Source organism: Seriola dumerili, unplaced genomic scaffold (assembly GCF_002260705.1).
Source record: "Seriola dumerili isolate Sdu_G_001 unplaced genomic scaffold, Sdu_1.0 BDQW01000465.1, whole genome shotgun sequence".
In the NCBI taxonomy this organism is placed as follows: domain Eukaryota; kingdom Metazoa; phylum Chordata; class Actinopteri; order Carangiformes; family Carangidae; genus Seriola; species Seriola dumerili.
In genome coordinates this window covers 257,287-284,479 of record NW_019174720.1, presented here as the reverse complement: position 1 = coordinate 284,479, position 27,193 = coordinate 257,287, and the positions used below count along the sequence as shown (strand labels likewise).

Below are 27,193 nucleotides of genomic sequence, written 5' to 3'. Positions count from 1 at the left end.
CATCTTAGACAATACCAACCCCCCTCTCCACAACATTCCTGCAGGACAGAGAAGCGCTACAGCTGCAGCAAACATCTCATCTCACTGTGCTGCAGAACAGAGAGGTTCAGGAGATCCTTTGTTCCCACTGCCATTAGGCTGTAGAACACCTCAGCCAAAGGAAGTGGATTAATCTAATTATTATTGTTTATTCATTATTAACTGTTTTTATTATTATTATCAACAATGAGCTAATGGACACATGAATTTTCCCTAGGGGATAAATTAAGTATCTATCTATCTATCTATCTATCTATCTATCTATCTATCTATCTATCTATCTATCTATCTATCTATCTTCTATCTTTTTTTTGCTTATTTAAATATTTAGATGAAAGATCGCTAGATGGGTTGAAAACATTTCCAGTAACTACAGTAAGCCTGCAAAACATACCTCACTAACCATGGGTTTAACAGAGAAACATGACTCTGCTGTGTATTGTGGGCTGTTGAACACTAGTTTATGTATGGATGTGTTTTTGTGACAGAAGTGCCATTGCATTGAGACATCCTGCAACTGAATGGATGGAACTAAAATGTAGGCATGAGACTGGGAAGACTCCCAGTGGATGAAACTGACTGCAACCCGGTTTCCAGCAGAAGAGTGGAGCAGAAATTTGGCAGTGATGGTAGGGGCAACTGAATTTAGTGAATGTAGTTGAACAGTAGAAACATTGAGTACTACGTGACTTTGATTTTGTTATGATGGAATTAGTAGAATGTAGGTGTACATTATGGTGAATTTACCATATAAATTTACATTGTGTATATCATGTATAGTGCAAACAACCTCACACCACCCTCTTTATTTGGTTATAAAATGAATACAGGCTTACAGAAAATGCCTCCTCAGAATTCTCCATTTAACCAAACATAACCTTATAGGAGACCATGTAGGAGTCACAATAGGCATGTAGCATGTGGTCCACAGGGCTGTAGTTCAGGGAATGAATATTGGGAGACATCTTGTGGATGAAGATGGCAATGTTGAACTTCTCGACACCTGTCACAGTGTCAAATGAATAGAAGATCTCCTCCATGTCTTTGTTGATGTACCGTGTTGCGTAAAGCACACCACACGCCATAAAGGTGTTGGTCACCCCCTGCTTGTAGACTTGGGTGTGCCAGGTTTGGCCAAGTGTCAGCTGTTCACCTTCTTCCACCTTGGACAGCACCAGGTTGCCAAAGTTCTGCGTGGTGGTGTAGATCACCCACACACCGGACTCATCTGTTGCCAGGTCCAGGTCAGTGTATGGGTAGCATTCATCAAGGTGGCAGAAGTTCCCCTTTGAATTAAATCTGACAAAACAGAGGATGGAAATGATGGTGTGGATGATGTTTATTGTTTGGTTTTTCCTCACACGTAGACATACAAATATTGTCTGTATTTACAGTGTATGTATATTGGAGTTTGTATGGAGTTTCAGTGTAAATACAAATGTAAATACAAGGCATACTGAGCTCATGTATGTAAATGCAAAATTCACATATTTGTTTTTTATTCTTAATGTCTTTATTTCTCTCTTTATTTCGTACTTACAGTATCTTCACTTTCTTGGACTGTGTTCTGCTGTAATTTTGTGCATTTAGAATCTTACACATCCACTTTCGGAAAGTGGTCTCAGACTTTTGGACCCAAATGCATATCATCTTTTCCCATCTCGACTGAGACATCACCATTTATGTTTTAGAATTAGGAGCTACTTCCTCTTTTTTTTTTTTTTAAATAAAAACTACGTCTGTACATAGAAACATTTTTGTATAAACATTGAAATTCTTCGAAAAAAAAAGTACTTCAATTGATCAAGTGATAATTATGAATGAGCTAAATGAGCAGCAAACCTGGTGCCTTTGGGTAGTTGTAAGGTGGTAACAGTTTTAGTGGTGAGGTTGAACCGACAAACAGCATCTTTATTGTAACAGTTGTAGTACAAGGCCTCTCCATACAGAACAACATTTGGACCTTGGATGGTATTGGTGGTTGGGTTAGAGGGGTTGATCTGGACATTACCTGGAGAGAAGAGGAGGAAAGAGGATTGGATGTAATCATAAGTTTAGTTTGACCAACATACTCTCTCCTGCTGCTTGAAATACTCACTTGAGCAGCAAATGCATGTAAGTCCTCTGCTGAAAATGGACCCCAACAAATACATTATTTGCTCCAGCATGTGCATGTTTTTGTGTATTTTTACCCTGTAAACAGTCAGTAAGACAAGTACACAGTTGTTGCAGTTATTTCTGCAGTTGTTGGAAATGTCCAGGGTCAAATAGTTGACTTTATTAACATGTCTCACCACTGCAGTGCTCATTTCCCCAAGCTTTGTGGACATTTGATATAGATAATAGAAAATAAGCCCCCACCAACCTTTCCATGTCAACATTAGAAGTCTCTACTGAATGGAAATGTACTACAATTTCTGACATCACAAATAGAACAAAAGCTCTTTACCTGGGACGCTCACCCCAACAATGAGAGAACTCAGGCTGGAGTAGAGACGGACATAGTTGGAGTATTTGTTGCTGGAGGTCATCAATACCAGCCAATACCAATTCTTCTTACTCGCCTCTGGTTTGGGATCCCGACCCCAAGCTCCATACTTGTAGGAGTTAGGATACTCTCCTGCTGTGTGTACCCTGGGCCCAGTGATGTTCAGAAAATGTCCATGTGGACAATTACCTGAGGGGGAAATGTGAGAAGAATCAGAGAGAAAGAAACTGCGCAAATATAGGGATAATAGATAAGTACAGCTGTGGCCTGGACTATGAAGTAAGGTCATCATACGCAGGATATCTGGCTTCACTAAGCCTGACATCTGCAATCAGGCTGAGTAAGTCAACCCAGGTCTTCTAGCCATGAGCATGCTCACGTAAAAGGTGCAGTGTTTGCAGCATATGACCGGTCGCAAGCATGACAACTCTACTGGTAGAAGAGCAGCATATGTTACAAATTGAAGAGCAAACTATAAGATTAGATAAATACGAAGACGTTAAAGACTGTTGCTAAAAGTTGCAGCAGTTGCAGTTGCAGCTGCCAAATGCAGGAAGAACCGCTGGTAAAAAATTGCAGACTGTGTGAATGTACAAATTAATTGGCTCATAATATCACTGCCCCATCACTAAGAGACAAGCAGATCTTACTATAATTACATTTGTATATTCCATGAAATTAATGTGTTTTTTTTAATTCTTATAGATTATAGAACAATTTTAGCGTTATATTTAGCTGCAACCCTGGCTATGTCAAATGGACTTGGCAGCTAATAAAATAAGGAAATATACAGTACATTAGAGGTCGCAGTCCTAATGCACAGTGGATAATCCCCCAGATGGGTTTCTGGTGGAATGGTTTAGGCGTTAAAATTATCATTATCCTGCATACTTATTATGTGCATGCATTGCAATAGCATTGAAGGCATATATTATTATCCTGCTTACTTATTTGTCTTATTCATCTTCTGTATTGAAATTTCGGCACATAACTAGTCCTACAGCTTTGAGAAAACCCACACAATAGATATATCTATGACTTTTCTTAGCAATTTGAGTAACCATGGCGACATCAATGGCATAATGACGTAAATAGAGAGTGAATGGGGCGACACTTTCAAAACAACCAAGCCCAATTTGTAAAATGCAAATGCAATTTAAACTGCCAAACACAGGAGCACTGACACTTTCAACATAAGAGTCTCAATAAGGTAAGAGGTAAGGTAGGTCATAAAAGTTTGATCTTAGAAGCTATCGTTTATATGGGGATATAGTGGTACAGCTTTATTGCAGATCAACTTCTATTAGGCCATGTACATCTGTGTATACATATCTTACCATGGTTGTGTGGACAAATGTGGGTTTGAAACCATCAGCGTGAAGTTATTTTGGCCAGTCGTGACAGCTTCAAAGACATTTTGAGGGACACCGGCAGCGACTGAGGTCAGTGTCAGGATAAGTCTCTACGACACGAATGAAACTGAAAGTAACGTCCTTTGTACAGATTGAAACGAGAGAAGTGACGTACATGCACCAAGTAGCAGGGACATTCAAAATTTCTCCAGGAATTTTGTAGTTATATATATTGTTGTATTTGTATCCCCTAAAGCAGCTGTAACTGCTAATTTCTGCTGCTCAGATCCTATTCCATTAGTGTGTGGAACCTGCCAAGGATGCCCCATGAGCCCCCTTCTGTTTGCGTTGGCTATTGAGCCCTTAATTGAGCTCATTAAAGCTACCTCAATGACAATGGGCACAGTGTCTTTGTGTGTACGATGTTCTGCTGTACCTAGTCGAGATACATACTCTCCTCCTATGACCACTCACATGTACAGTGCATCCGGAAAGTATTCACACCCCTTCACTTTCCCCACATTTTGTTATGTTACAGCTTTATTCCAAAATGCATTTTTTTTTCTCATCAATCTACACATAATGACAAAGCGAAAAAGGTTTTTTAGAAATCAATTGATTACTACAGGTAGACTCCAATCAAGTTGTAGAAACATCTCAAGGATGATCAGTGGAAACAGGATGCAACTAAGCTCACTTTTGAGTGTCATAGCAAAGGGTGTGAATACTGATGTACATGCGATATTTCAGTTTTTTATTTTTAATAAATTTGCAAGAATTTCTAAAAAACCTGAGTGAAGGGGTGTGAATACTTTCAGGATGCACTGTATTATTGTCTCCAAGTGTCCCCTCAGTGTAGTTTTGAGATTTACCCTGTGGGGGCCCAGTGGGTTGGATGGTTGGGTGAAGTCCATTCCTGCACTGGTCAAGATCTGTCTTTAGACGATGGTTGGCCTGTACACTCTTCACCACCTGCATAGTGTCGTACCTTTCCAGCTCCTGCATCTCTGCTCTCAGGTCCTCCAGCTGAGAGACATGACAATATGTTTTTGTCTACAAATATAGATGCCTTTGAGTACAACATTGCCTGCTATCAGAGAATCTGACTAATACATTGATAGAAAAAAAATATTAATTCAGGGGTATCCCTCTCCAAGGATATCTTGACTCATCTCTTCTGAGAGCACCTGCTCTCCTGACACCTCTACCACCCTTACATGCTTAACTGAGATTGTCCTCCTGTAATAAACAGTGTGTAACAAATGACTTATATGGTTGTTCAAGTTAGTGGACTTAACTAGCACTGACTATACACCTTTGGTGCCCTTCTTTACTTGAACTCCTTGCATTTTGCCTTATTGAACACCTTTAGTACTAAGTGCTTATGTAAACTTCCTGAAACAACATGCTGTCTGCTATAGCGTCACTCTTGAAAAACCATGCCTTTTTTAAATTCACTTTAAATCTTTGGCCAGTTTGGGGCAACAGTGACGTATTTTCACCTACTAAAGTTGATATGGTCATTTAGTATAATTACTCAGTCCTGTTTCTGTTTCAACCTGGTGAATGTATGTCCAATCTTAAACCTTCTTTTAGCTCTGTTTTGGAAATAGGTTCAACACAGTATCTAAGCTTTTTTTGCTGAAAAAAGCTGCCTGCTGCTTGAAACTGCACTGATGACAACTGTGAAAGTGACCCAAAACATAAAGTTGTGGAATGTAAAACCAAAACAATGGGCTGCCAAAAAATGCAGAGCTGGACAATAATCCTTTTGGGGTTGCAAAGTCTTTTGCATTACACATAGTAATGTAATCCACTGTTAAAATAAAATATGAATTATAGTAGCACACTTACAGCAAAAAGTTCTTCTCTATAAGTCAGTGATCATGAGAATGTAATTGGCATATAGACTTTAAAAGCAAGACATCTTAGTCATAACTTTTACAGATTTGAATATATATTTCTATATAGAAATTGATGTATGCTTTAAGTTTGCACACAGATGCTGCCTTCATGAGTAATATCATGTGTTTGTAATTCTACCTGTTTAGAGGTGTCAGTGGTGAGATGCCGGTGTCCCTGCGTGGTGCTGTTGAGCTTGTCGATGAGTTGTTTGATATCCATCATTTCATTCTCTATCACCTGCAGGCTAAGAGCTCCATAAAGCTCTCCGTCATCTTCCTTCTCTAGCATTGACACATCTTCTTGCAACTGGGGCAGACGTCGTTCCAAACCCAACAGAAGACTCTCAAGCTCCAGAATCTGTAAGAAGAGCAGGTGGATCACACATCACTCAGGGCTCCATTATGACTACATACAAGAGTCTAGGTTGAGTCAGTTTTGCAGCAGCAGAGGAGGGAGGATCACTTCTTTACAGTCAGGATTAGAAAATAACATTACTAGTTACCTTCTGGGGGGTGATCTTGCTGTTACATTTTGATGCATTGTCCTCTGCTGTGCTGAGTTTGCCATGCGGGAATGCCTTCTCAGAATTAATCAACTCACACATACACTTAACTTCATGTGAAGGTGCCTGAAATCAATGAAAAAGATATATTAATTCCACATGTAAATATATCTACAATTGGCATGGGCACTGTATGGTACAATAAAATCTGAGGAGCTAAAAGTCATTTTAAAAAAGGTTGTATTTTCTTACCTGTTGGGTGAAAGTGAATAGAACACACAGTGGAACAATCGTATACAGCATCATCGTGAATCAAAGAGCAGTGATGAAATTAATCTGTTCCTGACCACAGTTTTAATTTCACTGCTTGTAAAGAAACCCGCTCATTCCTGCAGAAGTGAATGAATGTGCCTGCGATGTGTCACATTTCCTTCAAAATGAGACAACTTCCTCCTTCTGGTTGGGATTACAGAAACACTGAATTTTTACACCACACAGGGAACTGCAGTCAAATATAGATACTTACAGATGGTGCTTACAGTTTTTTCTGAATGCTTAAGCACATTTTTTGCAACATTGGCTATTTTTGCTAAACTCTACACACAAATGAGAAAACCTTTCACCAAATTATCAAAACGTTATAGTTCTCTTGCAAAAGCGAACACAGCTTGATTAACTCTTCACACCTTAGTAAAAATGGTGTTTTCGTATCAAACAGTAAACACATGCCATCATTTACTAAGCACATAATGTGCCAACTACACACTGATGGTATGAATACAAAACACATCTGGCTTTTGCTTTCTCTGTGCACAAGGTAGGCTAGGTCAGTTTGAGGTCATACTTTTGTCATAGTTCTGTAAACACACAGGGATCCAAACTTCAAGTATTGGTGTTTATTCACACTCGTCAAAACAAAGACACAGCACAGAACACAAAATAATAAATTCACAAAAAAAAGACAATCAGCCTACATCATGCCGTCTCTCTGGGTCCGGCCACAAAATCTCATCTACATCGCATGCGATGTCCTCCAGTCCAAGGCACCGGGGAAAATACCTCCTTGCATGCCGTATCCAGGCCTGACATGATGCCTGCTCAATATCTCCACATGCCTCCTCCATTGCCTGTAAAAGGGCTGCGTGTTGATGGGGATGGCGGTCGTGGACTTTCCAGCGCCAGGCAGAAAAGAACTCTTCAATCGGATTTAAGAATGGAGAGTATGGGGGGAGGTTGAGTGCCATGAAGAGTGGGTGATCGGTAAACCAGTTGCGGACCAAAGCAGCCCTATGGAAACTAACATTGTCCCATATGATAACATATCGGGTCTGCTCTGGTCTCTGAACAGTGAGAATGTCGTGTAAGGTGTCCAGGAATGCAATCATGTGTGCAGAGTTATATGGGCCAATGGTTGCATGATGGTGAACAACACCATTTTGGCTGATAGCTGCACACATGGTGATGTTACCACCACGTTGTCCTGGGACATTGATTATTGCACGGTGTCCAATAATGTTCCTACCACGCCTCCTTGTTTTACTGAGGTTAAAACCTGCCTCATCGACAAAGAGCAGCTCGTGTCCCATGGCATCTGCCTCCAGCTCCATTACTCTCTGGACAAGACAAAACAAATGCAACACATCAGGCCCATACACAGCACTACAGTAGCCTATGCACTTCGAAATTCAGAACCAATGACACTATAGCTTACCTGCACATACTCATATCGCAGTTGCTTCACACGTTCACTATTTCTTTCGAAAGGAACTCTGTAAATTTGTTTCATCCTTATTCTGTTGCGGGCAAGTACACGACTTAGTACTGACATGCTCACACTGCGTATATTTTGGAAGATGGTGTCATTATCAATTATACGCTGCTGTATTTCGCGTAGTCTTATTGCGTTATTGGCAATCACCATATTCACTATATGGGGCTCTTGCTCTGGAGTGAACATTCTTCCTCTGCCCCCAACATCTGGACGTCTAGCAATTCTGTAAAGTAACAATTTCAGAATTTTTGCATGTATGGTATTGTTGTGTTTCTCATTAGAGTAGGGCAGTGCTACAAATCTTAGTGCAATGTGACTGTACTTACCGATTTTCATTTCGAAATGTCCTAATGATGCTCGCTACAGTGTAGCGGCTCAAATTAGGCTGAACCCGTTGGCCAGCTTCCCTCAGGGTCATTCCATGGTTTATGACATGGTCCACTATTGTTGCTCTGATGTCATCAGTTATTCTATTTCTTCTTCTTACCCTTCCTCTTCCCCCTCCTCGTCCTCCTCTTGCTCCTCCTTGTCCTCTTCCTCTAACTTCCTCTAACCCTCTTGCTTCTTCACCTCCACGTCCTCTTCCTCCAACTCCTTCACCTCCACGTCCTCTCCCTCTTGCTTCTTCACCTCCACGTCCTCTTCCTCCAACTCCTTCACCTCCACGTCCTCTTCCTCGGCCTCCTCTGATTCTTACTCTTCTTGCTCCTTCCATTGTACTCCACACAGACAGCTTACCTGTGGCTTATTTATAGTGCTTAGGCTGATTGCAAAGTGAACTAATTCTCTAAAATTGTTTTCACATGTGAAAGTGTGCCAGACAGTTGGCAAAATAGTGTAAATAATAGCCATACATGTGTATGACTTTGCTAGGAGTGTTTTGGAAATTTGGCAATTGAGTGTAAGCAGCGAGTTGTGTTTAAAGTTCTGCGAAAAGAGTGCTGTGCAGTGAATTGTGCCTACAGTTTTGCAAAGTGTTTGTTACAAAATTACAAACTGAGTGCAAAGCAGTATTTGTGCTTTTAGTTTGGCTAACTCAGTGAGTGGTTTTGCTATATGTATTAATAGTTTTAGAAATTGTGCTACAAGAACATGATTAGCGCTTAAGCATTCAGAAAAAACTGTAAGTAAAAGTTTAAGACTCCTGACAGGTTCTACGAAATAAACAATTTTTTTTTTATCTATAATAAAAATGCTATATAAGCAAACCTGCATTCATAGTTTTACTTTGGTAAATGTGGCAGTATTATTCACAGCAAAATGCTGCCTTCAATTGTTTTATATAATTGGCAGATCAAACGAATGTGTGTAATGTGACAGATGTCATTCATAGTGACTGTTCCCTTATGACGCCCTTTTGTATCTTCAAGATTATTGTTTTATGACCAGCAGCTTTTCATCAGTCTCATTTTCCAGCAACATTAGACATCTGTTTCAGTGAAAAAGCTTTGATGAACTCACTATAACTACCAATGCAGCACTAAGCAGAAAGATAGATAGATAGATAGATAGATATGTAGCAGTATGGGCCTGCAACCTTGCTGTGATTAGTGCTGCAGAATCAGCCTATCTCTGCTTGGGGCGCAGTCTATAAAGGTGGGTGGTTGTGTACTGGGAGTCCTTTTGCTCTCAAGCTCCTGGGTGCCCTGCCCTTCCCCCTGATCACGGCACCTGTTCGTCTCACCTGATCGCCTCACAGCTGGGTCGCCCGGCTCGCTGCTCACTGGTATGTTGCAGTTGCACGCTTTGTTGTGCTGTTTTTAAAGTTTTGCGGTTGCCATCAAGGTCGGCTTNGAAAAAGCTTTGATGAACTCACTATAACTACCAATGCAGCACTAAGCAGAAAGATAGATAGATAGATAGATAGATATGTAGCAGTATGGGCCTGCAACCTTGCTGTGATTAGTGCTGCAGAATCAGCCTATCTCTGCTTGGGGCGCAGTCTATAAAGGTGGGTGGTTGTGTACTGGGAGTCCTTTTGCTCTCAAGCTCCTGGGTGCCCTGCCCTTCCCCCTGATCACGGCACCTGTTCGTCTCACCTGATCGCCTCACAGCCGGGTCGCCCGGCTCGCTGCTCACTGGTATGTTGCAGTTGCATGCTTTGTTGTGCTGTTTTTAAAGTTTTGCGGTTGCCATCAAGGTCGGCTTTTGTCTCCTAAATACAGTTCCTCGCTGGGAATCTTCCCTGTCCTTCATCGGGCTTGATCACGGGATCCTGAGTGTTTTTCTCCCGTATCTCCTCACGCGTGCTGCAGCGGAGAGCGATCAGCTGCACTAACCCCCCCTCTACTTTATATAAAACACTGCAGTCTTTGATTTTCACTGTTTATTCAGAAGGCACATTTTCAGGAGGCACATTTTCAAACAACCAAAAAAGCAAATAGGCCTACTCAATATTGTACATTGCAGCACTGTACATTGCAGTAATATGAATTCAGATAAAGCAAAAAAAAAAAAAAAAAAATAGAAAAAACATTATACTGTAAACACAGAAAATCATGGCAATTGTGCATACGTGGGCTTATGGATCCCGCCATCTGTTGGGGTCTGGCAACAGGACCTCATTGACATAGCAAGCAATGTCTTCTCCCGCTAGGCACCGGGGAAAATATCCCCTTGCATGTCGAAACCATCCATGGTTTGCTGTCACCTGAATGTCGCCGCAGGCCTGTTCCATTGCCTGCAGAAGATGCATGCGGGCAGGTGGTTGGTGGTCATATACACACCATCTCCAAGCCGAAAAGAATTCCTCTATAGGGTTTAAAAATGGTGAGTAAGGGGGCAAGTATACCACCATGTATACCCACCATGCTGGGTATTGTATGGACCTAGTTTTGCATGATGATGCAGAAGCCCTTGAAGGCTTATGGCGGCACACAATGTGATATTTCCCCCGCGCTGCCCCGGGACGTGCACAATTCAGCTTCATCAATGAAAACGAATTCATGAGGCTGTGCAGCTCCATCCATGGCCAAGATTCTCTGTAACAAAAAAAACAAAACATATTACTACAGTGCTACACATACAGAACCCCCACCCCATCACACAGGTACCTGTGTAGCTCTCCGAATGGATCCATGTGGTACTGATATGGTACATATTCAGCTGCTACTGGATTTCACCAATACTGTATTGTAAATGTAAAGGACAGTTACACTTACCCGTACATGTTCACGTCGAAGTCCTTTGACCCTGACACGTCCTCTCAAATGGGACCCTGTAGAGCTGCTTCATGGTGATGTTGTGTTTTCCCAAGATGCGTCTGAAGGTGGTGATGCTCACATGGTTTATGTTGTTGAACACTTGCTTATCTGCAAGTACTTTCTGTCGTAGCTGGTGGAGACAGATGGCATTGTCTGCCCTCACTAGGTCCACAACGGCAAGTTCCTGCTGTTGTGTGAACAGGCGTTGGCGTCCTCCCCCAGAAGGTCTTCTAGTCATTCTAGAGAAATACAACCACAAATTGTCATTGGTTTGCTTCTTTTTCTTACAGTACTATATATACTGTACTTTACTGTATATACTGTATCATCCACTGTACTGAAACATCTCAATATAAGTAATCATGGTATGTTTCACAAAAACTACCACTTTGGCTGCAAAAGGAGCATTAGCACCCTGCAATACCCTGTACACGTGATGTGGTAATGTGATATACTGTAGTACAGTACTGTAAATACCATCTGAGTAGAGTAGAAGGTAGAGAGGTGAAGACATACCTGTTTTCCAGTCGGAATGTTCTTATTACAGATGCCACTGTGAAGCGGCTTAGATGTGGGTGGACTCTCTGCCCAGCTTCCCTCATAGTCAGGCCATGGTTGATGACATGGTCCACCAAAGTTGCTCTTATATCATCAGAAATAGGGGTCCGTGCATGGCCTCTTTGACCTTGACCTCCTCCTCCTCCTCCTCTTCCTCTTCCTCGTCCTCTTCCTCTTGCTCTACCTCTGCCTCTCGCTCTCCCTCCATCCATGCTTGCAAAGTTCTTGAAATGGCTAAACTGAGGGCTTTTTGCAGCTGGCTGATTGGTGTTCAGTTTTGCAAGTAAGTGCCTTCAGGTGTGTATTTGAGTGGTTGCAATTACCCGATGTGTTTTGTATTTTGGATACATGTGTTTTCCAAATGGCACCTTGAGATTTCATTTTTGAACGAAGTGTCTTATGTATGAAATAGTGTGTAGTATGCAGGACCAAGTGTGTTGCATAAAGGAGTAAGTGTGTTGCAGAATTGCAACTAGAGTGCAAAGCAGTGTTTTTGTTTAAGGTATGGGTACATGTGTTTGAGGTATGGTAACAAAAGCTTCAAGTTGTGTTACTTTAGTCTACGCATGGGTCTATAGTGTTCAAACAACGGGCAAAATCTGTAAAGCCGATGTTTATATGATTTTAACATCAGCTTTTCTTAATATTCCCAGATGTTCTGAAAAGCATAGAGTGACTGACTTTGACCCGGAGTGACTGGAGAGGTAATGAAAATATAATTTTCCCCCCATCCCGGTCATACGACTTAGTAAATTGCCTACTTTTCGGCCAGGAAAAACCTTGATCCAAGCAGTGTTTAAGTATGTTACAGCTGAGTTACTTTATATATCTGAGGGTAGTTTATCTTCATAGTTTATGTTTTATATGCTGATATGTAAAATCTTTAGAAAGATTAGATAGACTTAACAACAAGAATGATCTGGCGCATCAGTTTTATGTATCATAAAATGAGAAGGTGTGTACAGTTTACAGTGGTTGGAAAATGATGAAAAATACATTACTGATCATCTGAAAACCAAATGCATCATCAGAAATAAATGTTGAAACAAATTTTAAGGAAATCAAATGAGGAAGGAAAGCATTGACTAATATGTGCCTTTGGTCTGTTATGACTTTATGGTTACAGGATTCAGGAACAGAAAGTGACAACTTTGTCCCAAAATAGTCACTGAGGAAATCACCCATTTAAATTGAATGTTTTGTTCTGCGTGTTGTGTTATACATGTAATATTTTGCCCTTAATAGGATGTAGGTATGATTTCTAGCTTGGCAGATAGCTAACAGGTTCCTAAATAAAAATCCAGGAGACAGCAGGTAGGTTTACGATATTTACTTTTAGAAACACTGTGAAACTGTAATACAGAAAATACAGGTGTGCGCTGGAACTCCTTTATCAAGACTGTTTCATCCAATGAGTCATTTGTGTTAGCCTTTGGAAAGTGATGAAGAAGCTCTGGAGCATCAAACTTCTCTTTGATGTGGAGGCTATTAGTGCAAGGGTCAAACAGAGATGAACGGCCATTACTTAGCACATTAATTCGGTAAACATTGACGCAGTCTGGCTTATGGGCTCTTCCGAGGCAGACCTCTCCCACAATCACCCAGCCCAGGTCCAGTCGCTGGCCATATGGGGCTCTCTAACTTTGTGTGCCCATGGTATGTCTCAGCCAAAGAAGACAAGGATGGCTGCAGAGGGATTTAGAGCTGGGATCCTGTCCACTACACACTTGAGGTGGGTATAATGTCTTTCCTGGAATTTGTTGCTCTGCTTGTCAAGGACAGCATAGGTTTTGACCGCTCTCCCTTGCTGGATAAACTCTAACGAGACAGATTTTTGAGCATGACCTTGACCTGAATGAAGTCCCACAAATGTCATTGCATTTTGACATGATGGCTAGAGGAACGCCTTCTCTTTGCTCCTTGCCTTGATCTCTTGTGGTTACAGATGCCCCAGCTATCCATGGTGCCGGCACTGGATCTAGTGCACTATTGCACTCTCTACATTGCACATTTCTTTCACAGTTTTTAGCTAGATGGTTGGATGATGCACAGCGCCTATAGCAAATGTTTTTATCTTTAAAGTAAGCTTTCCTCTCATCCAAAGACTTACTCCTGAAACTATGGCATTTTCTCAGGGGGTGTGGTTTGTTGTGCAATGGGCATTGCTTGTCTGGGTCGAACACCCTTTTTTCTGTGGGGTTGTCATGGCTTCTGTTCGAGTCCATTTTTTGACAGAAACTGGTGTTATCATGTTGTGTTTAACTACCTGTGAGTGGAGCAAAGCTTGGGTCATTGAGTGTCTTGGCTTGTTCACAAACAAACTATGCAATGAAGGAGAAAAGGGGGTAAGATATGCGGTGATTTTCCTTGTAGCGAGATGCTAGAGAGACCTACTTGTCATGCAGGGATAATGGCAGCTTTAGAACAATTGAAATAATGCCATGAGATGTGTCCAGGTAGTTAAGGCCAGATAGAAATACATCTCTCAACTGTTGATTTTCTCTGTGATTTTTGGAAAATCATCAACCTTCTTAAGGAGTATGTTTTCTATTGCCTCTGGTGGTCCATAGCAGTCTTCAACCCTTTCCCATACCATGCTCACACCCACTACTGCATTATGGATGTGGACTGCCCTTATTCTCTTTGCATGTTCGGAGGATTTTGGCCTAAGCCATTTGCACAGAATCAAGCTCTTCCCTTGGTGTCAGATTTAAGCCCTCTGTAGAACTGTGAAGAGATGCTGGGATGCCTTCCAGGCCCAATAATTTTCTGGATGGTCATCAAACTTTGATAGCCTGGAGCTCAACATTTCACAACGTATTAAATACTTGGAAAAATCTGTTGCAGTTGATGAACCAGACTCGTTGGCTCTGGGAGCAGCATCAGAATGTGGCTGAGGAGGTTGATAGTTGTTACTGAATGGCATTGTATTGTATGACTGATGTACATGGCTGAAGGTGACTTTGGTTGGACTTAAACTGTGCGCATACTCTTGCTTGAGATGGGTGTTCCTGGATGAGCTTTGAGCATGAAAATAATGCAGGGTGGCATTTATCTTCTGTGGGAATGTGTGTTGTCTGCAAAATTCAGTTGCTGATCTCACTTAACTCCACATTACCTTTGCCCATGTAGTTTTCAGTTGCCTCCTTGTTGTCCATTGCTGGCTGGAGCACTGTTTCAGATGTAGGTTCTGGTAGTCTTTTCACTATTCTACCCTTACTAGGATGTAGGTGTGATTAGCTTGGCAGATAGTTAACAGGTTCCTCAATAAACATCCAGGGGACAGCGAGTAGGTTTACAATGTTTACTTTCAGACACACTGTGAAACTGAAATACAGAACTCAAGAAAAAGTTACTATTTGTATGTGTTTACTCTTATTTTCTCATTAACACTCTTAACGAACACTGAGTTATTATCTGGCATACGCAACATAAATACGCATTCAGTGTTGTGCAAGTTCACACTTTAAAAGACTAGCTCAAAGTTCACTTCATACAGATGAAAATGAACTAGTTCACGTTCATTTGTTCCGTTTTTTTCAAATAAATAAAGGCCAATATTCTTTTTCAATAGAACCTCCTTCTACCATCCATCACCAGCCCCAAACATTGCCACTTTCAACTAAATTAATTATTGTACACCACTGAAGAATCACAGACATGAGTTACATTTAAAATCCATATGCAAATTTAATCCTTCTATGTCTTTGCTTGTTTGTTCATAAAACTGCTTCAAATGCTCAAACAAATTGGCTTCAGCTGTACTAGATGCGTCTGTACTGCCTGTAACAGTAGCACCAGCCAAGCTGGGCCGTGTCTATGGAGAAGTTCATGCATAACACTGTACGCATCAATATGTACTATAATATTCACAGATCAACTAATGGTTAGCTAACGATTGATTAGCTTAATGCTAACTTAACATTGAAAATGCCATAGCCAGGCTAACACAGTGAGGAAGAATATACATAGTTTTCAGTCTATTCAGTGTAGACTTGCTGACACCTACGAACAACTCTATAACCCTACTGAATTGGCCCCTTGATCCTTTCATCAAGGAGAACACCCCTTCTTCCCTCTTACATCACCAACGCTTTATCGTCTTAACAACAACTTACCTATAGATATGTTGATTCAGTCTAAGTGCCCTTCCTGCCCTATCTGTGGATATGCCAATCCAGCCTAAGACGCCTTGCTACCCCCTTGATAACTTGAACCTAGGTGTTACACTGCAAGACCTCTAGAGAACGTTACCTTTTGTTTCTAATTTCCTTCCTGTCTGACCAAATGTCATTAACCCCAGGTATATGCAAATACAGTTGTCCATCCCATAGTCTTGAACTGTATAACTGTCCCCCTGCCCTACACTCTGAGTCAGTCTACTGCCTCAGACCCGCTCTGTGTCAGCTGGCTCACCGTATCCCGGGATACCAATAAACTTGCATCACTACAGCAAACTTGAAACTAAGGACTTGAGTGAATTTTCTTCAACAACAGTTAGTGGCAAGATTGTTTTTAAGTTTTCAACTTAAAATAACAACTGTTTCAAATTAAGTGAGCTTCACCTTAAGGTAAGCATTACTTACAGACATATGGGCTCTTACAGTGGGGAGAAGCAAGTCTACTTGAACAAACAGCACATGTACCACAAGTACATGCTAAAAAGGAAATGTAAGCACACATTGGCGGTATTAAAAAAACAAAAGAAAAAACTTAATTCATTTGGTTAGTTTCAATGCAGTGACTCTTGACCTGACATGATGTTGGTCCCAGCTGGAAAATGTAAACATCTACTGGATGGTTATTACAATCACAGCTACCAGACACTGTGCAGACACAGGTGAAAGCAGAATAACCAGTTATCTCTGAAAGAAGTTGAAACAGACCAAATCATATTTAACTGAACAAGAGACAAGATATTATATTCCTTCCAAAGAGACAAAAAGGTTGCGACTGTACATGTAAAACAGAGGTTTGCATCAAATCGCCCAACAGTCACATCTGGTGTCAACATGGAGGTCTACTGAAGAACCACTTTTGTGAAAAGAGAGACTCCTGAGAAATATGTCAAGATTAATTACAGCAGTTACTGAGGCTTTTCACAGAATATCATGGACTGCTGAAGTTTCCTGCCATTAAACTGTTAAGAATTTAAGCAACAGGGTTCTGGGTTCGAATCTGGGCCTGGGGCCTTTCTGTGTGGAGTTTGCAAGTTCTCCCTCCGCCTGCGTGGGTTCTCTCCGGGTATTCTGGCTTCTTCCCACAGTCCAAAGACATGCACATTAGATTGATTGGTGACTCTAAATTGCCTGTAGGTGTGAATGTGAGTGCGAGTGATTGTTTGTCTCTATATCTCAGCCCTGTGATAGACAGGCGATGTCCAGGGTGTACCCTGCCCTGTGACTGTGTTCTTAATTGATTTAACTTTTAATTTAGGTTTGCTGCCATCTCACATATTCAGACATTACAGTGTTTTATGACGCCTACTTGCCAACGTTGGGTGTTGCAAAGCATTTCTTTAAACAGGAAATAACACTGTAGATGGTATGGCAAAACCCTTGCGGTAAAGTTTTCATATTTTTAGAGTTTCACATCCATGTGAGTGGTTTAAGGCTGTGTCAGCAAAAGGTGTGCTGTAATTAAGTGTATTAGAGGAAAGAGGATGGCTGGTAATTCCAGTACTAACAGTCTGTCATTGTCAGTCCACTGTTCATTTCTCCAGCTCTAAACATGCTGCTGCTCCTACTACTGCTGTCATTTGCCGTGAGTTAATCTCGATATCCTTCTAATACAAACTAATGATAAAAGTGGAAGATATAGCACTTCATCACATTGGATTAAGACTTTTTTGGTTTCTTTTTTGTTGCAGTCTCTTTACTAACCTTTACCATCTATAAATCTGTATACAGCATCGGTGTTATTTTATATTATTTGATTTATTTGATATATTTTCTACATGTGTGACTGCAGGATGATTGCCAGGCTCAGCGTCTGAGGGGTCGGAAGAACAATGACTCATGTGTGTGTGCGGTAAACTCCAGCATGTGGTCGTTCCCTGTTGAGAAGTACAAGGCCGTGCATCAGCAAGTTCTGTCCTGTGAAGGGTCTTTGAACCACCTGCAGGAACAGGTAGGAACCAAGGTCAACCAGCATCATTTTACATCTCTGACTTGATTGGTTATATAGATACACTGACATATACAGTACTGTGCTGGTTAGAATAATAAATTCCAATGTGACATTTTGGATTCAGTAATTGCAATTATTATGACTACTATCAGAATTTCAGACTCTTCAGGAACTGTCTTGTGACTGTGTGAAGAAAAAGTAGCCGATGAAAACGAGGAAAAGAACTTATAGGAACCTATATAAACTTGAAAGTGGAATCCTATAAATACACTGACTGGTCAAGAAAGGTCACAGGAATCTGTGCATTGCAGGTGAAGTTGTCGAGTCAACGTCTCCCTCAGATCTATGCTCTGGTTGAGAATGTGACGGCTCGGCTAGAGCCCTACCAGTATCTGCACGACCAGGGCGTATACACAGCCTTGTCTTTGCACCTGTTAGGACAAGAGCTCAGCCAGCTGGAGACAGACATAACTGCCATCCACAGCCAGTTAAACAACGGCCAAACACGGAAACTCTCCAAAGAGGTACAGCACAAACAGCAATAATAAAATAATATAATAGTATGAATAACAATCCTTATAATTATGTTTCGTTATGGTGTAATTTCATCAAGCTAAAACATAAAATACCCAACTGATGTTTTGTTGTTACATTAAGAGAATACACATGAAGAAACATAACTGAGAACATATGCACATATGTGCTCTGCCTGTATGCAATGTTGTGTGTGTATTTGTGTTAGGTGGTTAAATTGCGTGGAGATGTAGACAGGATGACAACGTCAGACACAATTAACATGAAGACTGTTAAAGAGAAACTGCGCTACTTGAAAAACAGTGCTGAATCCTGCAAGTCAATCCCCAAAGACTTCAGAGGTAAGTGTGTGTGTGTGTGTGTGTGTGTGTGTGTGTGTGTGTGTGTGTGTGTGCGTGTGTGTGTGTGTGTGTGTGTGTGTGTGTGCGTGTGTGCGTGCATGCCTGCGGGTGTGTGTGTGTGCAGGTGTGTGTATGTGCGTGTGTGTGTGTGTGTGTGTGTGTGTGTGTGTGTGTGTGTGTGTGTGTGTTGCAGTGTAGATAAATTCCCCTATAAAGAAATTGAAGTTGATTTGGCTGTATCTCTGTCCATTAATCACATGAACATTCAAAATATTGCTACTGGTTCTCAAATCAAGGTCTGAAGAAAATTGAGGCTTGATGCCTGCCAGCCTTTCAAGATTCAGGTCAGCAAAATGTATTCAGATAACACAACAAGTATAATATGGACAGATGCTTGACAGGGAAGAAAATGAAAATGGGTGCTGTCAAAAAAGCATGATTGGAATTGTGGTGGGAGAATCTAAGGAAATATCTTCATGCCGCAAGAATAAACAAAAAAAAAAGGGTCACAAGAAATCACAACATGGCAGAGCTGCAGTCGGTAAGAAACATAATGAATGCAATAAACCTGTAAATATGGGTATGACAACGTTCTGCAAAAAGGTCCAAATGCTTAGAAAAGCTTTATATCTTGTATGTGTAAGGTCTCTGACATCTTCTGGCTTGGATTTGTAATTTCCCCAATATATTATAAAAAAAATTACTGGTTTACAAAGGAGGCAGGGGCAACAAACTCTTCTTAAAAATGTTTTTAATCATTAGCATTTTTTATTCAGGCTTTCTTACAAGTTTGAACCAAGAAAACCTCCATATATAATTTCTTGAAAATCATCACTGTGTAAGAAGCAGGTACAGGGGCATAATTTCCACTTTAGACTTACTTTTCTTTCTAAACAGTGTCCTTGGACTGTGCAACTGTGCCAAAATCCAGAGGAGAGAGGAGAAGAGTTAATAACTAAAAATGTTGATATGCTCTATCTGAGTCACCATCAGTTATTACTGTACACTCACAGCAGCAAGCGTAATGAGCAGCAGCAAGTGCTGCAGCTAGTGCTCTGAAGACTTTTTGCTGATGACCTGTAGCCAGTAATCAGGGTGAAAAAGAACTTCCACCTTAGCTGTGTGTTTCTGTTAAGAAAAGCACTTTGTCCATGTTTTCATTACAGTTACAATTCTCTTATAAAGATGCTAGAACATCTTAGAAACCAAAAATGGGAAGAAAGACAAAGAGACAATAATATTTATCTAGACCTGCCTAGAATAGAGTCGAATAGAATGCCCTCATGTGTCACTGCACAGCTGTACAATGAAATTTAGTGTGTCTCAGTGGTATGCCAATTAATAATATAAAATAAAAATAAACACACATGTGGCACATTAGTAATTAATAAGATACACAGAGTATAAAACAAGTCTAAGTGTAAGAATATGCATATAAAATAGCCTATTGCACTAGTTGTGGTCAGGGTTCATCTGTACATTATTGCACTTGGCCAGGATAATATTTCATAGATTTATTTGACAGAGTTCAGTTCTTTGATGGGTACAATTTGTTCAGTGTTTTGGAAGTGCAGGTCTTAATAGACCTACAGCGCCTTCTATAGGGCAGCAGAATGAAAATGTGGTTGCCAGGGTGGGATGTGGCCCATGGTAGGCATCAGGATCTGTATGAGCGCAGGTCAAGTGAAGGTAGCAATTAGCGGTAGTGATTTTTTTGTGCTATTTAATGACTCTCTGCAGAGCTGTCTGTACTGTACATCACCTCATCCTAAGTCTCTTCTCATCTCTCTCTGTTTCCAGGCCAGGAAAGGTACTGCCTCAAGGGTCTGATCACCAACATCAGCGATCCTGTCATGACTAAGGTCAATCCCCACGGTAACAGCTACATCTCTGGTTCATGGGGCAAACAGGCCCAGATGGACAGCTTGGCACAGATGAGCAGCTACTGGGTTCTGCCTCTGCTCAACAGCAACATCTGGGGAAACTCTGTGAGCATATACCAAACCTACGAGGACTTCATGGCCTCTGCCAAAAAGAAGGACTATGCCTTTGCTTCATCATACACCCACGCCGACGCCATCGAGGGTCCCAGCGCCGTCCTATATGGTGAAGCACTGTACTATCACTGTTACCGCTCTGCAGATGTTTGCCACTATGACCTCAACACCAACATCGTTAAACGTGTAACACTTCCAGGCATCGGAGTGGGTTTCAACAACAAGTTCCCCTATTGTTACTATGATTGCCGTGCCAATAGTGATGTGGACATAGAGGCAGATGAGACAGGACTATGGGCCATATATGCCACCATGGGTAACCATGGTAATATAGTGGTGAGCCGGCTAGTTTGGGACAGTGAAGGTGATGAACTCAATGTGACACAGACGTGGGCGACGAGGCTATTCAAGAAGGCAGTAACTAATGCTTTCATGGTGTGCGGCGTGCTGTATGCCACTCGATATGTGGACGAATACCGTGAGGAAGTTTTCTACGCCTTCGACACAGCAACAGGTAAAGAGGACAACTCACTAGCACTGCCACTGGAGAAAGTTGCTAAAGGAGTGGCCAGTCTGAGCTACAACCCCACCAACAGACAGATCTTCATGTACAATGATGGATATCTACTGGCGTACCAGGCCCACTTCTGACATGAAGGCGTTGTAATAGGCCATTTGTTGCAATTTCAATGTTAGCCAGGTTTGTGTAAGACTTACAACAAGAAAAGGGCAAAGATGGAAATGGTCCATGAAAACCAATGTAATGAATGTAGCAACACTGAATGGTATCACAATGAAAATTCAATAAAAAGATAGTAATATGATAAAGACTTCAATGCTGAGTGTCCACTTGGTCGCCTCTTTATTCTTACTATATAATAAAGGTGTGTAAGGATGGATGGCAATGTGGTTCTGAAATAAATAGAAAAATAAAGGGACTATAAAGCATATGTATATAACAATTGGTAATACTAATACATAAATTACAGAAAAAAATATATTAAGCAAAATGATGAGAATAACCTATAGCAATGAATAGTTCAACAGCAACTACTATGAACCAAATTATACTATGCCATCACTTATCCATCATAACTACTATGCACAAACATAAAGAAATACATTGAGTGGTTTATAATGACTATTACCCCTGCCTGGGGAATTCACAGGATGGTTTTAACTTCTATAATTAAGGACCCATGCATTCCAAGTCTTAATTGGTAACACTTTCACAGTCATAGAACATCCTCGCCTCACCATTCACTGTGAGCAAAGGCAATTAAAGGCACTTTATGTAAGAACATGAAGCAATGTATTAATTGCTTTTTAAATTATTTTTTAAAATAATTTTTATCATTACCTATTCATATTTTTTTTCATTATTTATTATTATCTCTCTGTCTCACTCTACACACACAACCTACGTATGTACTGATCTATTCCTGAAAGCAGCTGTTCTACGCCTGTAACAATATTCCTCCTCAAACTTACAGCAGATCTCACACAGACATGATAAATCATTTGCTCAGTGACTTGCTGCTGCTACCTCTTCACACTTAATGCACAGGTTTAGTTTCCACACGTCTGCATATGTGTATAATGCTACAATGTCAAAACTGATCTCAGAATGGTAGAAGATCTCAGGATTATCATCAATGTGCATACCCCACAAAAAGGCTTCTGTGCTCTCTGCTTGATAAGATCCAGCCTTTATCAACAAGACTTGGTCACACACACAAAGATGACAGAAACTATAGATACAACAGCTGGAAGTGAAGCTAGCTTCAGAGACAACACCCTGCTGCCACCACAAGAGGGCAGTAAATCACATGACGAATGCAAACAGGCATCAGATACTTTATGAGACAGAATGCTGTTCTGAGATCAGATGTAAGGAGAGATATCACTTCACTTCAATATCATTCTAATTCATCTATTTATCTATATAAAATCAACAGTCCAAGTGACTGTGTGTGTATCAGTAAGTCTTTAGACACAACACAAAAGTGTTGTGTTTAGCCTAACTTAGCAACACTGGAGGCAGAAGCTTACCACTTGCCTTTCTTTGTTAGAGGGAAACAAATTTGTAACAACTTTGGATTTACACTTGAAGCTTAGGGTTTTGATTCTAAGGGGGAAAGTATTAACAGAGATCTGGAAACATGATAACTGACTCAATTTTGACCTACAGAACTTAGTAGTGGAAACTCATGGTTTCCCTTTGCAATTAGGGATACCACATTTAATTTTCACTTGTGGTTCTACAAGTAAATAAATAAAGCAGTTTAGATGATCTGGGTAAGAAAATGGTTTGTTTAAATCCTGTCAAATTCTATGAGTGTTTTTGCCCGGTTGAACCCACACGTAGTATTGTGGCCGGTGCCTGTAATCTCTTTTGTTCGTACAATGTAATAACTGATAGAACCCATAACCAGAGGCATGAAAATAAGCCCAAGTTAGTAAAGTAATAAACAGTAGCTGTGTTTCCTTAGCTGTGAAAAAAAGCCTTACAAGAGCTGTCTTGTGTATTCAACTGGCAGAGAGCTAGTTGTAGGAGCAGTTGGCTTTAGAGCTATTTCATGACCAACAATTACTGGGTCCACAATTTACAAGCAAAAGTTTCATTTAATATGGTAGCCCATCACCAACTTGTGTTTTAAAATAAAAATGTGTAAAAAGGTGTTTTTGGTTTTTCCACTTAAACAGTTTTCTCTGATAAAGCCAAACTACTCCAAATTCTGTCCTATGGACCTTTCAATATGGGAGGTATTGAAACTATGACTTATTTTTCATATTGATCATACAGTACTACAGTATAAGGTGCATGTGTATGGAAGCAGTTTGTAGTAGTACTGGTTGTATACTGTAGGGGGCGGTGTGATCACACACTTAGTCAGTTCGACAGATGTTTCCCCTGCTGTGGCCTGGTTTCCGGTTTCTGGCTGGCTGCCTCTCAGACACACCCAAAGCCCTGCTCACATAATGACAGACCTGCTGCCCTCCAGATTTACAGAAGCCAAACAGCAGCCGGCTGGATCAAGACAAAACTTTACTGCCTGCACTTTACCACATATGTGGTCAGGCTGATTTCATGTTTCTGCACAGGGAAAATAGGCTGGGGAGGATCAAGATGTTCTGTAATGATATACAGGGATAATGTAACATTTTGGTAACCTTCAGTCATAATTTATCTTCAAATCCTCTCTTTTATCATTACTACTCAGTCCCCTCCTGTAGAAATGAATGGATCGATTTCTGTAAAATTGTCAGAGAGAAACATGGTATGAAATGAGTAGGAAGTGTGGTAATAGATTTAGAAATGCAACAATAGATGTTATATCTGAGTTCATTTGAACTCAGAGTGAGTGATTGATAGCTCATGAGTCCTACACTGAATCACTCACAAGAGATTCTGTTAATTATAATCACTTCAGATGAATCAGTAGCTCTTTTTTTTCATACCATCTCTGTACCATCACTGCAGGGCTGAATTAATCCACTAAAGCACCATGGGTCAAAAATTATGTGTGGGTCCCTGTTGAGAAACATTCCTCCAACTAATTTTGCCCAGAGAGCAACAAGTATTTGTAGACTGGAAAACCAGCCAGTCTCTGGTTTTTAATCACATATTTACTGAAGATGCATCATGTACACCCAAACGTTAACTGAAATAGTAAAGGTATTAAAACTAAATTTTCACTCAGGGCCCTTCTCTAAAATAGGGCCTTTTGGTTTTCAGATTACCACAAAGTGATGCCTCACAGATCCACTTACGCTTAGTCATTTCATGTGCCTAAGGTCCATCTTTCTTAAGTGTAAATATATCCTAGAAGCATTCACTATGGATTGAAATCTGAGGTGTATTCTAGCCATATGTTGAAATAGAGTAAATCCATCCATCTCTCTAGGATGCACTCATAACGTTTACTCCACCCATAGAGTAACAACATTACATTTCTTAATAAGTCTATGGTCTGCCTCCTCTGTTCTTGTGATAACGGCAGCTAAAGTTACACTAAAATGACACTGAAGTTAAGCATCTGTGTCTGTCTCAGTAGCGCAAGATGGAAAAAGAATCCAGTGATTTTTACACATTCAATCAAATACAAGCATTTCAAATACTAGTCTTTATCTGAACACCCACAAAATGTTCAATCAGAGAGCACTGATCTGTATGGATGAAAGAATGGTCTGAGTTTGAGCCCATGAAGACGAAAAAACTTTTGTCTTGCTCATAGTTCATGAATATGATTCCTTCATGGGTTTGTGTTAGATTATGGGTATCTGTTAGTTATCTAATCCTGGCTAAATGGCTATTGTAACTAACTTTCTCAAGTGCAGACGTTACTCTTCTTCTGGTGTTTCTGGCAGTTATCAAACAGTTTTAGGTGCATTACCAACTTCTTCTGGACTCCAGGAGGGCCGGCCCTGATTTACATGTAGCACATCAGATTTCTGATGTGGATTTTGCACAGACACTTGACATAGTCTTAATTGAGCCACAGACAACCTGGCACCTTCTGGGCCCCAGGGCAGTTGACCCTTTGCCCTGTGAGTAGTGCAGCCTAATGCCACTGGGTCCTGCCATTATGCTAAAACATATTTGTCTCATTCTGGCAAAATCATCACGTCCATCATGTCTAGATATTGGCATATCTCATGTCTTGAAAGCCACATTTGGAAATCATGAACTGTATCAAATTCAGAATATTGTCAACTTCGTAATAACAGTGGAATATTAGTGTGTATGTAAATTCTCAGAATGAGAGATCTCTTAAGTTTTATTGACTTGTAAACAAACAATTTATTAAAGTTTTGCACATTTTACTTATTTTAGTGTAGCCTCTATATCTCTTCATGTGTGTGTATATACACATATACACATATATATGTTTTATTTATGTTGGGTCTGAGCTCTACCTCATGAGCTGGATACCAAATATGTTGGATTTCGGTTGTTTATCAATTTATTGGCTATCATAAATCAAGAAAATATTAATATTAAAAATATTAATACTAAATAATAACTTTAAAATTAATTAAAGTTCACGGGGCACCAGCCTAAACTAATAGGCAAAATAGCCAATATGGTTTTAGCCTCAATTTATTACCATTAATCTGGAACTCTGATTAACCATTAGCTTACTAACTATAACCAAATTACCAAATCAACAGTAAGTTAAAGTTGAAGGATTGGAATTCTACCAAGTAGAGGTTGGCAATATTCACGCTTGTGCAACATTAAACACACCAGTAGTTATACTTAAAGGCATTTATTTACAATGAAGCAGAGTAAAACACAATGTCTGATCTAGTATATACAGGTGTGTGTATGTGTGTGTGTGTGTGTGTGTGTTTGTGTGTGTGTTTGTGGGGACACAAACAAAGGCAAGATGGCCGATTCAAAGTGGTCACTGTGACCACATGACCTGAACAAAGAAGACTACACAAGATGGCGGTAAACAAAGAAACTACTCAAAATGGCCGCTGGACCACCAAGGGTGTGTGAGAGGGAAGGTGTGAGTTTCTTTGTTAGCCTAGCTCATGTAATCTAAAGGTACCAGGTTAGAGGGGGGTGGTCAGCTTCATGCAGGTTCTAGAACTGAGACGTACTGCTATGTGTGTGAACATACGAGTACTCAATTAACTGTATGACTGACCACAACCTAAGCAAACATTACATCAACAAGACATCAATCAACAAGTACATTAACAAAGTTAAGACTTCTGCTGCTTAGTTATGCTGTGCTGTGCTATGCTGTGAAAGGTTAGGCCCAGTCAGTTAACATTACCCAGTCCTGGAAACAAGCAAAGAGGTCCTTTCCAGTGTTGGTGTAAAGTCCAGTGAGTTGGAAGATTTCCTAGTGGAGTAAAGTCCTGTCTGGTTGTGTTGCTTTGCAGTTATCTCCTTTGTTCTCTTCACAGAGTTAGCTGTTCCATGCTAACTCTGCTACGACTCCTGTTGCTTGGAAAACCAGCTGGCCTTGTCTCGTAGCTGCTGATTCTGAAGAGGATTTGGTTCACTCACAGTTAATCCGAAGCAGGTCGCTGCTCTTGAGGAGAAGAGCGGTTGCAAGCTGCTGGTAGCGGGCCGGCGAGAGAGCTGGTTTCTCAGGTAGCAGAGCTGACCTGGGCTGGGGCCTTGTTGCCCTTTGAAGAACCGAGAGGAGAGAGCTGGAGCTGCTCTCCAGAGCAAGTTGAGGGAGAAGAGAGAGAGAAGAGGAGAAGGAGATCTGGTTTTGTTTGGTGACACCCTTGGGGGTCACATGTCACACGCTGACCCACGCTGGCTGGCCAGTAAGGTCTGTTGGGGGAAGGGTAATCCCCAGGTGTGAACGGTGAGGAACTGTGGAGTGTGAGTTCCTTTGTCCAGT

The 27,193-nt window shown here is 40.8% G+C and overlaps 2 protein-coding genes across 2 annotated transcripts; one reads left to right on the top strand and one right to left on the bottom strand.

Moving 5' to 3' along the window:
- Positions 1–829: 829 nt before the first annotated feature.
- On the bottom strand, positions 830–6,721 carry LOC111234830 (olfactomedin-4-like). Its single transcript, XM_022763009.1, has 7 exons — positions 6,539–6,721; positions 6,287–6,412; positions 5,923–6,141; positions 4,752–4,905; positions 2,489–2,716; positions 1,882–2,050; positions 830–1,338 (listed from the first exon to the last, which is right to left on the bottom strand). The coding sequence occupies exons 1-7, from the start codon at positions 6,590–6,592 to the stop codon at positions 903–905; spliced, it is 1,386 nt and encodes a 461-aa protein (XP_022618730.1). The 5' UTR covers positions 6,593–6,721; the 3' UTR covers positions 830–902.
- A 10,763-nt stretch (positions 6,722–17,484) lies between these two features.
- On the top strand, positions 17,485–21,655 carry LOC111234833 (olfactomedin-like). The gene is made up of 5 exons (XM_022763016.1): positions 17,485–17,581; positions 17,789–17,947; positions 18,259–18,471; positions 18,690–18,822; positions 20,623–21,655. Exons 1-5 carry the CDS (start codon positions 17,549–17,551, stop codon positions 21,468–21,470), a joined length of 1,386 nt encoding a protein of 461 aa, XP_022618737.1. The 5' UTR covers positions 17,485–17,548; the 3' UTR covers positions 21,471–21,655.
- The last annotated feature ends 5,538 nt before the right edge of the window (positions 21,656–27,193 follow it).